General features: G+C 40.3%; 1 protein-coding gene across 2 annotated transcripts; it reads right to left on the minus strand.

The window, feature by feature from the left end:
* Positions 1 to 4,564: 4,564 nt before the first annotated feature.
* LOC114556739 (sentrin-specific protease-like) lies at positions 4,565 to 13,988 on the minus strand. 2 transcript variants are annotated; one of them, XM_028579775.1, is made up of 14 exons: positions 10,467 to 13,988; positions 10,184 to 10,362; positions 9,999 to 10,070; positions 9,681 to 9,914; positions 9,435 to 9,541; positions 7,643 to 7,758; positions 7,515 to 7,556; positions 7,356 to 7,430; positions 7,205 to 7,270; positions 7,044 to 7,089; positions 6,812 to 6,915; positions 6,631 to 6,733; positions 6,425 to 6,495; positions 4,565 to 4,679 (listed from the first exon to the last, which is right to left on the minus strand). In XM_028579775.1, exons 4-14 carry the CDS (start codon positions 9,731 to 9,733, stop codon positions 4,578 to 4,580), a joined length of 885 nt encoding a protein of 294 aa, XP_028435576.1. In that variant the 5' UTR covers positions 9,734 to 9,914; positions 9,999 to 10,070; positions 10,184 to 10,362; positions 10,467 to 13,988; the 3' UTR covers positions 4,565 to 4,577. The 2 variants fall into 2 exon arrangements, with proteins under 2 accessions (XP_028435576.1, XP_028435584.1); XM_028579783.1 differs by lacking the exon at positions 4,565 to 4,679 and having other exon boundaries at positions 6,388 to 6,495; positions 6,631 to 6,740.
* Positions 13,989 to 15,016: the final 1,028 nt, after the last annotated feature.

Below are 15,016 nucleotides of genomic sequence, written 5' to 3' on the forward strand. Positions count from 1 at the left end.
CATTTCTCAGTTTTTGTGAGTTCAGGTGCTGCTCTGTTCACTGCCATCAGCTGTCCCAATCTGACTGACAGGGTGGTATTTTGCTCCACTGTTTGTTTGCTTGTTTGTTTATTACGATTCTCATTAGCTTCTGTCAGTCTTAAACAGAAGCTACTCTAGAATATTACATTAACTGAATTACATTCATCCATTACAGTACATCACAAGAACAGCAAAAACATAAAAACATACGTACATCAAAGGAACAACAACAACTTACATTGATAGCATTCATACTTACAACATACTGTAACAAAAGTAAACACAATACATAAGACAAAACTCAACACAAGCCTAAAACCTATTTACATACAGTTGCTTAAATAATCATTTATATAACAAAAAGAAAGCAATCTTCTAGGTGTTCAGGAAGTCTGCCCAAAACATACTGTTGCCTTCCTGGTAGCTCCCAGACCTGATGGTGGTGAGGAACTGCCCCACAGATATGATTCTGAGTGATTCTCAACGTTCTTGTGTCAGCATCTCTTCCTGTATGGCCAGAATGGATGTTGTTGCCATTATCACCCAACAGGCTTCCAACCTTACTTTTGACCAACCTTGATCCCACGGAACAGATGAACAATGTCCTGGAGAAAGGCGATGGCCTGTTGGTACTCCTCTATCTTGAGCCTGCTCAGGGCAATAAATGGATGGCGAGGCGACATGAGATCAAACCAATGATCAACTTGCTCCAGGAGCCATGCTGTAGTCATGTAGGACAGAGGGCCTACTATAAGGCCCGATCCGTAACATTAGACCATGTAGCGGATATTATCACTCTCTCTCTCTCTCTCTCTCTCTCTCTATCTCGCTCCCCTTTTCCCTCTCTCTCTCTTCCTCTGGCACGCCTCTATGTTTACATGCGGCGGGTGAAAAGTCTTCTTCAAGGATACATCCGTGTATCCTTAATTTTAACTCGGAGGAGGAGCCTCCTCGATGCTCGATCCTCACTCCTCGATGTGCATTTTAGGAATTGGGACGTCCTTCAACATGGCACACTGAAAACGATTTCCGGGTCACAAGCCGGAGGATCGAGGAGTCGAGGAAGTACAAATTTAAGAAATGGGAAAGGCCCCATATGTCCATTGTTATGTGACTCTCTCTAAATTAGCTACTGCTTTATTCACTCTCACACATAAAATATGCTGCATGCACGTCTATACTCAGTAAATATACTCAGTAAATATATGGTCAGAACAAGTAAGAAATAAATATTGCTTTTGAGTTCTCCAGTTTGGATGACATCCTCAGGCATCGGTAGTAGCCCATTTATAGGACGAGGTAACCTTTTGGACTGAATAAGCTGCCAAGTGGTTTGTAAAGATTAAATGAAATGTGGTGAGGGCAGAGTGTGAGTGAGGATCAGATCAGACCCCCCAGCATTTATCTATCAGACTACTGGAGTGTGACCGTCCATAGTAACCCCTTATCTCCTCTCTCGTCTAAAAGCTTACTGCTAAAAAACATAGAAAGCACTGTGACACATACACATGCACACACATCACACTAGGGCTGCCATAGGATAACATAAAACATGTAATTAATGTAATATTTAATCTCTAATGATCTGTTGAAATTCAAAATTGAGTATGTGTGACGAAATAATCTAAACTCAAACGCATTGCAATTCAACGGTCATTTTAAAGGGTTATTACAGCCACATTTATAACATAGTTGTTTTGATTTGCATTGTTGCTGGGTCACCGTCGAAGTGTTGCTCAAATGAACATTTTGTATCACATTTTGCTGCCCTATTGCATCACCGTGTGCATTGCAATACACTGAAATTTAGCATAGCATCAGCTAACTAAGCTAAATAAAACAGTACCATAGCGGGCTGTGTGCTGATTGTGATGCTTCACTGCCTCATTGCAGCGCTGAAAAAGGTTGAGGAGAGAACTTTTTACCATGTGACACCGTCACACAGCGACAAATGTCAGGTGTCGCTTGTTCTATGAACACAGCATTAGGCTACAGTCAGCAGCAATTAGCTTAGCTAAGCATGAAGTGGAAACTGGAAACTGAAAACCTTATAGTTCTCTTTTTTAACAGGGAAGTTATGTGCCAGAAATGTTATTTTCTGACTGTGTTTACTCAGGTAGCCAATATTTGGCCATATTTTGATAATATGCTATTTTTTAACTGTATGTTGTCTATTTGAAACATGAGTAGGAGAAGTGTGATTCTGCCACCTCAGGATATTATTATTATTATTATTATTATTAATATGTTTATTTACAGGGCTTTATAAGCCAATGTTTAATCTCATTTGGAACATATTGTTTGAAAAACAGAGCTTTTATGAAGACATTTGGATATTCAACTTGGTAACAAAATGTTTGCTGTCCAAGTGATCCAACAGTCTTCCCATTCTTCCTGCTGATTCCTCACAGTGCAATTGTGGCTCCAGGAAATATTAGGATGAAAAGTGCTGATGAGAATATTTTGAGCAGCCCTGTTGAAACTATAGTGGACGAGCACAAGTGTTAGTTGGCAACTTAAGCAGCGCCTGCTAGCAGCAAACGATGCAAAACCGCAAGGATATATGACCCGAGTTACCTCAAATTTTGAGTCAGAGCGGGACGGAGGAAGTACAGCATGGCTATGGCTGACAACAATACATAATGTTTTAGGAATAAACCTGCCTTCTGCGTGACCTGTCCATAGCTGAATAGGGTAAGCCTGTGCTACTCTATTTTAACGAGGGCCATAATTGTGGTACTTAGAGCGCCTAATATTTTCTGAAGTGGTACGTGGTGTAAAAAGTTTGAGAACCACTGCTCTACAGAGACTACAGCCTGTTCCTTGATGATAGTACTCAGAGTGGTAAAGGGCGTATGCCAAAAATCAATACTTATGTCCTTAGTTTTTATTACATTAAGTTGAGGAGTGCACTGTCACACCGTGGCTGTTTTCATTAATCGCCAGCAAACTTTCAATAGCGTCTTCTACATGATTGCATGTGCTAATCTATTACATCTCCGCCAAGTCCCCTGTTTCGTACATGTTTTAAATCTTGTGGTGAAGAGATCCCTTGCTCTAACCCCTGACCTGGAAGAAATGCGGTCTTGTGCACACTGCATTGTACATCTTTCTAAATGCAGCACAACTGCCAAAGAAAAACTGTGTGAAATCCAGCTACAGATGGGTAGACCTTTGCTGAAGCTAATTCAAGAGGTGGATACAAGGTGGAATAGCACCTATGCCATGCTGCAGAGGATTCATGACCTGCTAGGGCCTTTGGCTAATCTGACCAATGACATCACTCCAATTTCAGCAGAAGAATACGACTCCATCCAGCAGTGTCTGCTGGTTCTGAAGTAGAGCCCTGCAAGCCTGTCAGGGCCCATTCAGGCCGGGCTCGGGCTTTTTTTTTTTTTTTTACAGATCGTGCTCAGGTCGGACTCTGGCTTATTTTAGCTTCTCTCCTCATTGTGCCCATCTTAAGGCCGTTTTACAGTTGTGCGGAGGCTCCACGCAGAGCTCTCGCCGTAGCCTATGTAAGTGGCCTGATGTTTATACTTGTGCGCTGGTGTGTGCGTCAAGCCGCATGTGTGTGTGTGTGGGGAGTGTGTGGTAGAGGGAGAAGTGAGAGAGTGCCGGCGATCGGAGCGAGTAGCGACTCTAGAGTCATAGTGACAGAAACAAAGTGTCTCCCATGTGTTTTCTGACCACGGTGGGGAATCTGTAGCAGGAAAAGTTGGCCCTCTCCTTGATTTCATGTTGTTTATGGAGAAGGTGTGACGTGTGTGTGTTTGCGTGTGTAGCAGATACAGCGCGCATCAGAGAGCGCGCGTCAGAAAGAGAGAGAGAGAGAGAGCGCATCAAAGAGCGCGCACGTCAGAGAGAGCTTAAAGTGATTGATGTTGGTCTAGGGTCGGGCCGGGTTCGGGCTGAAAAAATTGCAGCCGTTGTCAGGTTGAGGTCGGGTAGGGCTTGAACACCACGGGCCAGGGCCGGTGTTCTGTCGATGTAGCATACTTTGTCAGAATAGCATACCGGAAGTTGAGTTTATAGCGGGGTCTGTCAATTTAGCCTACTTTGTCAAAACAGTGTACCAGTGTTTGTGAACGGTATGCTGTTTTGATAGACCCTTGTTTAATAAAAATACAGTTTATAAAGGGGTATGCTGTTTTGATAGCCCCTTGTTTAATAAAAATACAGTTTATAAAGGGGTATGCTGTTTTGATAGCCCCTTGTTTAATAAAAATGCAGTTTATAAAGAGGTATGCTGTTTTGATAGTCCCTTGTTTAACAAAAATACAGTTTACAAAGGGGTATGCTGTTTTGATAGCCAGTGTTTCGATAAGTCTTGCTTCATAGAAAATTAAGTGTTGGGGTATCCTTTTTTGTTTGTTTTCACACTTACCAGCATACCCCTTCATAACCTATTTGTGTGTATCTTACTAAAAGAAAATAAATTATAAAAACATTCATTGTTGATAGACTGGTTGAAAAATATTTTTATATAAATTTCAAATAGGTACATATTTTACAATATGTACAACATGGAAATTATTAACAGTTTGAAGCAAACATTATGCATTTAACACACACTTAACACACTTGAAATGCTCTGAGGCAAGGGTTGCAGAGGTACACTCCTTGTGCGTCCATCTTAAGCATATGTCACACTGCACCTTTAAAGACAAAATTTAAAAAATTAACTTTAGAAGTGCAATGTATAATCAATGAAGCATTTAAGAATTGTTACGAACTTTTTCAGCTTTACTAGCAGTAAGAAGAAATACATTTCTTCTTACTGCTACAAGAGCCTTAAATAGCCATAGTTAAGACTATTGTAATGTACATTTTTTCAAGGATCCCTGTATTGCCTGCTTTAGTGAAAGCAGTTAGGAATTTCAGATTGCTGATTACTGACTACTACAGAAGAGTGGACTGTCCCAGAAGACACCATGACATCTTACAAGGCCATACCAGTCCTGAGAACATTTTATTTAATGGGGGGTCGACATTCGGCACAACACCGGAACAAGGCTGCAGGTCCAGATGGATCGCTACAGCACCTCTTTAAACTTAGCCTAACCCAGAAGGTTCCAGTGTTGTGGAAGACATCCTGCCTTGTTCCAGTTAAAAGAAAAGTCACCCATCAGTCATCAACTACTATAGACCTGTTGCGCCGACATCCCTCATCATGAAGGTCCTGGAGAGACTCCGGTTGCCCAACCTGATTAAGCAAACTATAACATATCAGGACCCCCTGCAGTTTGCTTAACATAGTGAAGTTGGTGTTGAAGATGCCATCATCCACCTGCTTCAACCAACCCACTGTCATCTGGACAAAGCAGGCAGCACTGAGGATAATGTTCTTTGATTTCTCCAGTGCATTTAACACAATTCAGCCTGATTTGCTTTGTCAGAAACTCCAGAAGACACAGGTGATGCCTGAGGAGTGATAGTTAAAGTCTGTGATTACGGAAACATTATTGTAGTATGTAGCGTCCTGATTGGTGGAAAATGCTTGCAGAAAGAGGCTGTTGTCAGGTAAACATGTCACTGTCAAAGAGGTTTACAAAAATGTGTCAGAATTTCCAGATTCCCGGCAACCTAAGATAAACAGTTAGACTACAAACCGACAGCTTTTGTTTTAGCTTGTTTGTAAAAATTCGCTATTTGCAGAGTAGAGCTTTGTTTGCATAAAACAGCGCGGTGGACTGAGCAGATTGAAATATCGCTTTCTACATGTTTATGCCGGTCTACACAGGTGAGTGCATTGATAAGTATTGACTTTCTACTCACAAAGGTTTAATTGTAGCCTATTTACAGAAAAGAGACCAGCGTGAGTTCATCTGCCCCAGCGGCCGTTGGTAACTCTGTATCGTTCCCAGTCAGGTGCTGCGTGTTTTAACCTTTAACGCACACACATCTCGGCTCAGCTGTGTGTGTGTTTTAACGCACACACATCTCGGCTCAGCCGTGTGTGTGGAGCTCGGGCATCGCTGTAGGCTACAGAATCCCGGCATGTGAATAGAGATGTAAATACAGGGGGCTGGGTTTTTGCTCTAAATGCTTGAAATGATAAATAACAGAATGCATTTTTTCCTCTTTACATTTTGTGAATTCATGATTATTCTGGGGGCCAGACTAAAAGCTTTGGCGGAGGGCAAGTTGACGTTGGCTGCTCTACAGCGACACTAGCGGCTGGCTGACCAAATCACTCTTCCTGCAACGAGAACGGGGGTAAACACGGGGGATTGGAATGGGACTTATGTATCGCTACTCGCGGCATAAAAATCAATACTTTCTTGGGAGGAAAATATCAATTTATATCGCAGAATCGATAAAATTGCTCAGCCTTAAAAAGCTGAGTGGATGGATAGTGAAAGTTGCCAGTTTGTCAATATATAACCTATTGTCTTATTACCATCTCTGTGAAATCCTCCTCAGCATCAAACTGCAACATGTTGCAGGAAACACAGAGATCTTCCACACCATCTTAAATGAAAAACAAAAATAGTTCAACACAAGCAATGTTCATTTAAAGAAATTTGCTGCAAGACTTTAGCACAATTTATCCTAAATATAGTCTCTTGTCAAAGGACAAGTCAGACATGGATAATTAATGGATACCTTTGCATTCCAGAAGAGTAAACTGCAATTTTGACTCTTGCGGCTGAGACCTCCTCTGTGTCTGTTTGAGCAACGCAGATACTTCTACCTTGGAGAATGAGCTCTGCAAACTACAAAGAGTCAGTGTAAGTGTAAAGTAACACACATTCACCCCAATTACATATATCAATAATATCCATACCATCAAAATTAAGACTCCACAACTAGAGCCGTCCTGCTGCAGATTGTGTTTTGCAGTTTGGATCGTCCACGGGCCTTCACTGACTTCTTGTCTTCCAAAAATTTCTGTTATTGTACAAGTCATTAGTTCAGAAACATATTCAAGTACATAAGTCTAAAAAAACAGTAAGAAAGGCTGGTTTTACATCACATCCAATTCCGAAGAATTTTTCTCTGGTACATATTTTCATTACCGAGGTGGTCTATCACAAGGAGGGATTTTTCATCCATTTTGACAATCTGTTGAAATTTAAAAAAATGTATCAATTAATCCTAAAACAATCCATAAATATTTTATAGACACACCAAAAACTACCAATAAAGTTTGTGGTAAATATAGAATCAAGAAAGGTACCACTAAAATCCAGTGACCTCCAACGTTTACAGGACAAATCCAAGTTGAGGCTGTGGGTAACTTCATCTGAAAATAAAAGAGAGCACTTAATATCCAAAGTTCCAACATGCATGTGTATAAGGTTACATAGTCTGTAATAAAACCATATTACCTTTTGAACAACTCTGAAACGGCCATGATGAAAGACAGAGGACCCAAGTACAGCGTCCAAACAATGCACAGGTATCTGTAACAGTATTGGTCTGTTAAAATCCAGTATTTCTAACAACAGAATGAAAACACAGAAAAGGAGTGAAATTTCATTTATTACCTTGGCTAATTTCATAATGCAGTGCAGGTATGCATCAATGATCTGTGTAAACAAAAAAAGTTGTTAGTAATTTAATTTGATACAGCACTGAAACATTAAACTTGTATATCACATGGATGTACTTTCACCTCATCTGAAAGCCAGCCGTGTCCCGATAGTGTTCTTAAAGAGGCATCATAAATTTTGTATGGTCCCACGACTGCTTCCACTTGTCCTGTATCTTTAGAAGACCAAAGTTTTTGGACTGCAACACAGAACGTTTCAAATTAGTGTTGTTAATATTTAGATGAAAAACTGTTCCATTTACATTTTCAACAAAGAACACATGCAACCATGACCAGGAACGGGTCATGGGAGAAACATGCAACTTGATGACCAACTGGTCTAAACCAACGACCAACAGGTCGGAACTAACTTATGAGTTTCTATTGCACCTTGTTCTTAAGCACTACTCCAAACAGGTACCAGAGAGCTGGCTTGAGCTTGGACCTGAGAGCTGGCTTGAGCTTGGACCTGAGAGCTGGCTTGAGCTGGGACCTGAGAGCTGGCTTGAGCTGGGACCTGAGAGCTGGCTTGAGCTGGGACCTGAGAGCTGGCTTGAGCTTGGACCTGAGAGCTGGCTTGAGCTGGGACCTGAGAGCTGGCTTGAGCTTGGACCTGAGAGCTGGCATGAGCTGGGACCTGAGAGCTGGCTTGAGCTGGGACCTGAGAGCTGGCTTGAGCTGGGACCTGAAAGCTGGCACTACTTTTTTTATAAGGTTTCAGGTGACTGATGTTATATTTTGTTTTAAGACAGACACCCTGTGGTGTTTTTAAAGTTGCTGTCTTTCCGGAAATCTCCTTAATTGTGTAGGTTCCAGTGTAGTCTGCTTCCATTCTCCCTCCTTTCCTGCTTCTCTTTCTCATGTTCAGTAAGAGTACTTCATCGCCCTCTTGAAACTCCACATTTCTGTACTTTTTCTGAAGTCATTTTTTTTGTGACCGTGCAATATTCTCCTCGACCTTTTCTCTTGTGCTCTCTTGCATTCTCTGACTGTCCCTGAGAAATTCACTGCAGTCTTCAGGGAGTATTATTGTTGAAAGCTACAACAAAATAGATAATGACTTGTACATTTCATAGTATAGAGTTTTACACTAAATTAATCTACAATAAAATATTAAACATTTTTCCAATAAAGCTGAGCTTCATGGGCAATATATCTGCATTTATATATTACTACTGCATCTAATTGGATCTGTGAGTTACAGGAAAATATATTGTGGTTGGGATATTCAGAAAACCTGAGCAAGAAGAAAGAGGAGCAGTGGCACCTTTTTGGGTAATGCAACCTCAAATCATACTGGTTTATAGGGCTGTCACTTTTGTGAAAAAATTCTGTTTGATTTTTGAGGCATAAGTGTTCATTGAATCGATTGTAAAATCGATTTTCCATGTCTAAAGACGTTTCCATTTTAAACGCCAAATATCAATTTTCAAACGTAAAGTGACAGCCCTACTGGTTTAACCTATATTATCTAAGCCTATCTGTTAAAATGTTTGGTCACATGATGCTTGGCCCTAACAGAAAGCCATTTTCAAGAAAAAGACATAAAAGAAACCTACCGGCAGTTCAACAGGCACTTCTGATGGAAACCTAGCTTCTCGCCCATACATTAAAAGAAATGGTGAGAATTTTGTTGTGGTTTGTATCTTGGAACTCAGTGAAAAAAGACTTGCATCTAGGTACTGGTCCCAGTCATCCTGCTGATCATTAACAAGCTTTTTAAGTGCCCTAGGAAAATAATTTTTTGAATTATTTCTAAATGAAGGTATTTCAAGACAGAAACTACCAACTTTCAATACACTCTGGTAATAATGATCAGAAGAGCTACCAAATAAACAAAACCCTGAAAATAAACGCAAGAATAATGAATGCTTACCGTTTGATGTTATCATTGGTTTTCTCATCAAGCCCATTTGTTTGGGGATGGTAAGCAGCCGTAACACTCCTCTCAATAGAGAGCAGCTCACAAAGTGTGCTGTTGATCTAAAATAAAAAAATCAGAACATTATTTTCATTTGGTTTATAGTACTTCTGTCAAATATTTCAATCAATAAATCTTTATTTGTTGAGCACCAAATTACAAATGACATCATCAGAACAAAATGCATAAAGTGAAGCTTACTTGATTGAAAAACTCCCGTCCTTGGTCTGACAGTATGCGCTTAGGGCAGCCATGTCTATAAATGACTGTACAAAGGTCTTTGGCTACTTCCAATGCAGACTTTGTCTTTTGAGGAAAGGCCTCCACCCACTTGGAAAAATAGTCAGTGACTGTCAATATATACTGATACCCAGTAGATGTTTTTTGGAGTGGGCCAGTGAGATCAATTCCGATGAGCTCCCAAACAGCAGATACCTATTAGTGATTTGAATGCATAATAGATTAAATAAAATAATGCTTAGCTTTGTTAAAATCTAGTTGATTAAAAAAGATGGTGACCTTGATGCAGTCCAGAGTTTGAACTGCATTCAGGGATGGTCCCAAATGTTGACATTGGTCACATACAGATATCTGGAAAAAAAAAAAAAGCTTGAATTACAAAGTTTCACATAGATATTAATATGTAGATATAGATGTATAAAAATACAAATTTTGGCTTATGGATGAACAGATAAACTACATACCCATTTGTCAATGTCCACTGTCATGCCATACCAGTAGAACCGTGAACACATGGCAGCTTGTGTTTTTAAGGTTCCTGTATGTCCTCCAATAGGTGAGGCATGGAATTCTTTAAATAAATTCATAACCTACTCCTTTGTCTTTATGACTCTTCTGTGACTGCCAAATAGTAGTTCTCCATCTTTAAGGAATATTGACATAACCAATGATAATAAATAATACAAAATATGAACACGTGCATATTCCTGTCAGTATTATAGACGTATTTTGATTGTAAATACTGACCGTGAATCCTGAATTTCGAGGAGTATTTCCTTAGGCTTTGCTTCTGCCCTTTATTTAACTCTGCAGGGTATGAACCCTTTAAAAGGTAAATGAAAATGTCCTCCCACTTATTTTCCATGGTTAAACTACAGATGCAGAAAAATAAGCATTAATCATTTAAAAGCAAAACATTAGTCGATGTGTTTAATCTCGGTCAGATGGCGCCAAACGCTAGAACCTCGAGTTAACACCAGATTTAACGTTTTAACAGGACATTACGCGACTTTACAACTCCACTTGCTAAAAATAATATATTGAAAACGTCTCTTGTGATTGTACAAGGCACGCAATTAGGTAATGTGTATATAATATTCGATATAATACACCAACACTTACCGCTTGTAATCTGAACCTCGAGTTAACAACAGATTTAACGTTTTAACAGGACATTACGCAACTTTACGACTACACTTGCTAAAAATAATATATTGAAAACGTCTCTTGTGATTGTACAAGGCATGCAATTAGGTAATGTCTATGTAATATTCGATATAATACACCAACACTTACCGAATACACCAACACTTACCGCTTGTAATCTTAGGTATGCTGAAATGATGGTTTGAATTTAACGCATGCGCAATTCCACAAATTTCACTGCTGCGCATGCGCATTAACCGAAGGTATCCCATTCTGATGGGTATGGTGTTCCGTCAGAACACCGGGTTAGGGCTGGAGTTTTTGGCCCGTGCAGGGCTCTATTCTGAAGCCATTCAATCCAGCCGCTGTCGAATTGTCTGAAGAAAAACGAGTGTCTGGCTCCAAAGTCATTCCCATGGTTAAGATGTTAAGACATCGTACCAGCAGACTTTGTACAACAATGGCAAACCACTTGGCGCAGAAACTGGCCAGTAATGTGCAAAGTACTCTGAATGATAAGTTTGCCATTGTTGAAAAAATTACTGCTCTCAGTGTCGCAACTCTTGTGGACCCCAGGTAAAGTACTCTAAATCAGCGGTTTTCAATACATGAAGAAAACATAACGGTCCACATCTGTACAAATCTGTATGCATCTCTATTGATATCGTTAATTGTGCGTGCGTGTATTAGCTTTAAAATGCGTCGTTTCCTAACACAGCATTACGGGAGGAGACAGGACCCAGCAAAAAATGTATGAAATATGATCCTGAGTACTTAAAGTTAGGTTTCACCTGGTCGGGGTCCGAGGCTGCTCTTCTGCCGCAGTGTGTGGTCTGCAAGGAGGTGCTAGCAAATGATAGCATGAGACCATGCAAACTTCTGCGTCACATTGAAGCTAACCACACAAGTTAAGTGAACAAGCCGGTTGAGTTTTTTTTAAAGGAAGCAAAAAAAGCATAATACAGTCGTTTGGCACTATTAACATGAAGGCTACAGAAGCATCTTATTGTGTCGTGCTACGTATAGCGAAGACAGGCAAACCCCATAACATCGGCGAAACGTTGCTGCTCCCTGCAGCTGGATCTATGTGTATAGTGATCACCCCTTGTAACTAACGTATCTTAAAGCATCGATGAGATTGTCACAATAACCTGTTAATGATATTTAAGCACGAGGAATCAGAATTTGGTTCGGCTCTTGAAGTGAATTGGCTACGACCGCTGTTTGAATAGCAAAAGCAGTATCAAAACATTTATTTTAACATTCCACAAGGATTGTGAATCCCACAGAAAAAACAACAACAATCAGAAATTCCCCCGAAACAGTCAGTCAGTTTAAAAGAAAAATCTGTCCAGTCAATTAGTTCAATGTTCAACTCAGTTGCGTTTCAGTTCAAATCCTGTGTGGTTTGTTGAATAAAAGGCCTTGTTTTAAATCACTACCCGGGCAGATTGTGATAACGTTGGAGATCTCATAAATCGTATCTGTATGATGTATCCAAAAGCGTGCACTGGAGGGTTGATGGCCACTGGTTACGGTCACACTCCAGAATTGCTGAATCGCTGAATCACTGGCTCGCTGTAGAAAATCTCTCTCGCTCTCTCTCTCTCAACAGTGGCAGAATATGCACAACAAAAATAACAATCTGCATACAGCAATGCAAAACATCTAATTAGTAGCTGCACATGGCTTTGTCACTAACACATTCAAAATCACTGTAACTCAAATTCAATTCTATATCACTCAGTTTAAACATGAGCATAATGCACTGTCTAACATACCACCTCAAATATGACTTAAGACAAAGTCAGTAAATATACACGTGAATAGTGCAAAGTGCTACATTTTACAGGTTTAAGCATGTCTAATCTAGAAAGTTACTGAACTCATTAAAATCATATAGCCACGAATAGGACGGCAAAAGGCGTTGCAAACATTCTTTACGCTGGCATTAAGCCTCCAAACATTAGCCCGTTAGAGTAACCTCGTAGCTGAGTAAACATACATGAATTCACGTTACGCCATCTCATCATTAACAACGCACATGTATGCAACAAGATGGTGTTCCAAATTGCAGCGGTAAATTAGCAAAGATAACCATATCAATCATCTCCGACTGTTTTTTTTTTAATTATCAAAGGACATAACAGGATTAGCAAAGTAACATCAAATGCACATAGTTTAGAATTATTAGAATAGCTTATCTTTTTATTTTTAATCAACTTAAGGTAGCATGCTAGCAAATAGTTTCCCTTCTGTTTTACTCACCGGTGATTCTTAAACTTTTTTCCAAAGGAAAAAAAAAGGTGTAATCGGCAGTTCACAATAACTAAAGCTTCTTACCACTTTTACTAGCTAATACCAATATTGGAAATGATTTCTCCCGTGTGTTAAGTGGTCCGTTTCACTATATTTATCTCACTCTGTCTTCATCGAACGATTCACTTGATGAGAGGGGAAAAGGAAAAAAATAGTTTTTTGATCTTTTTTAGCTACGCAACATAAAGTGGCCCAGCAAACCAACATGAAGCAGCGCCATCTAGGGGAATGTAGAATCACAGCAATTACAGTACTTTGGCCCTGTGCATTTTAGGTGGGCTGAACCCTTTATATGCTATCTGAATTTTAGCAAGCATGTCTATAGCCTATGCCTCTGCTGCAACTGCATTCTATATTAGGCTACTGCTCAAAATGTGTTGCCACATGTCTAGGTTACTCAGCAACAATTGTTCTAAAATAACTTTGTTCAACAATTATAGCGGAATAAACTAGACAAGTTTTTTTCATACAGCTATAAAGCATGATACACCTGCTCCACATGTAACGGTAGTGGGAATAATACCTCAGTCATCAGATTGGCAGTCCATAGCGTTGCCTTTCCTCCAACGTAGGCTATGTTGCGAGACAAGATGAAATTAAAAAGGCATGTGTAGTAGGCTAAGCATTCATAAGCTTCGCTTCATGTCGCTGCGTGCTTACCAACGGCCCGTTAGAATTCACCGGAACATTGCAGTGTTTGAGTGTGGCTTGCAATTTATTTGATTAGCCTGTTAATGGAAATTAGCCTACTTACATACACCTGTACGTAATTCTACGTAGCGGTAGAAGGTGGCATTGTTGCTGCAGTTTATTTAATCCATATTTAGCCTAATTAAACATACTTACATTCAAATCCAGATCACAGTAGTTTATATTATTGATTATTGATTGAGTCGTCCTGCAGCCAGCTCCCTTCGTCAGCTCATTTCCTGCAACAGTACGTAGGCCCTACGTAGGCGGCTAGGCACGAAATTCACATGAAAGACACACAAGTTGGCCAATCATGTGATCTGTCTTCTCTCTATGGGCAGATCAAAAAAAGGCAGCCCATTCAGCCCACACAAATAGACCGGCCCACTGGGAAATCTCCCGGTACTCCCGATGGCCAATCCATGCCTGCAAACACACATATACTTACACCAACACACTGACACACACACACACACACACACACACACACACACACACACACACACCATAGATGGGGACTCGAGTCTGAGACTCTGACTCGAGTCGCACAAACAGCTAACTTCAGATTTGACTTGCGACTCGACCCAAAAGACTTCAGACTTGACTCGGACTCGAGCTTCGAGACTCGTCAACAACCTGTTTTCATGCAATTATTGCTTTTTAAATCTAAATTTATTCATGTATTTCTGTTTTCTTTTACTGCCGCATATACGTTGGGGAAACGTATGACGAGCCGCATGTCCCCTGCCCTTTGCCATAATGTGTAACGTAACGCATGCGCTATGCCTATGTTCGCACACTCACATATAAAAAAATGCATTGATGATGGCGACACCAAGTCCTCCTGGAGTTGTGCCTTTTGTCATTAGTTTTGCTTTCAATAACTTCGTAAACAGTGGCAGTAAGCCAACAGCTACATGCAAGGTGTGTGGCACCAAGATAAATGATGCCGGATCAACAACGTTGAACTTCATCGGGCATCTCAAAACGCACCCAGATAGGTCAGTCACTTGCTAATGTGAAAGAGATTTAGCATATATCGTCACAGGTAACAAGCTAACCATCGCAAAGTGTTGTGCTAATACTGGGAACAGACAGATTGTATTTTTATAGTTAGTTGTAGTTATAGTAGTTGCTGAGGC

Source organism: Perca flavescens, chromosome 1 (assembly GCF_004354835.1).
Source record: "Perca flavescens isolate YP-PL-M2 chromosome 1, PFLA_1.0, whole genome shotgun sequence".
NCBI classification, from domain to species: domain Eukaryota; kingdom Metazoa; phylum Chordata; class Actinopteri; order Perciformes; family Percidae; genus Perca; species Perca flavescens.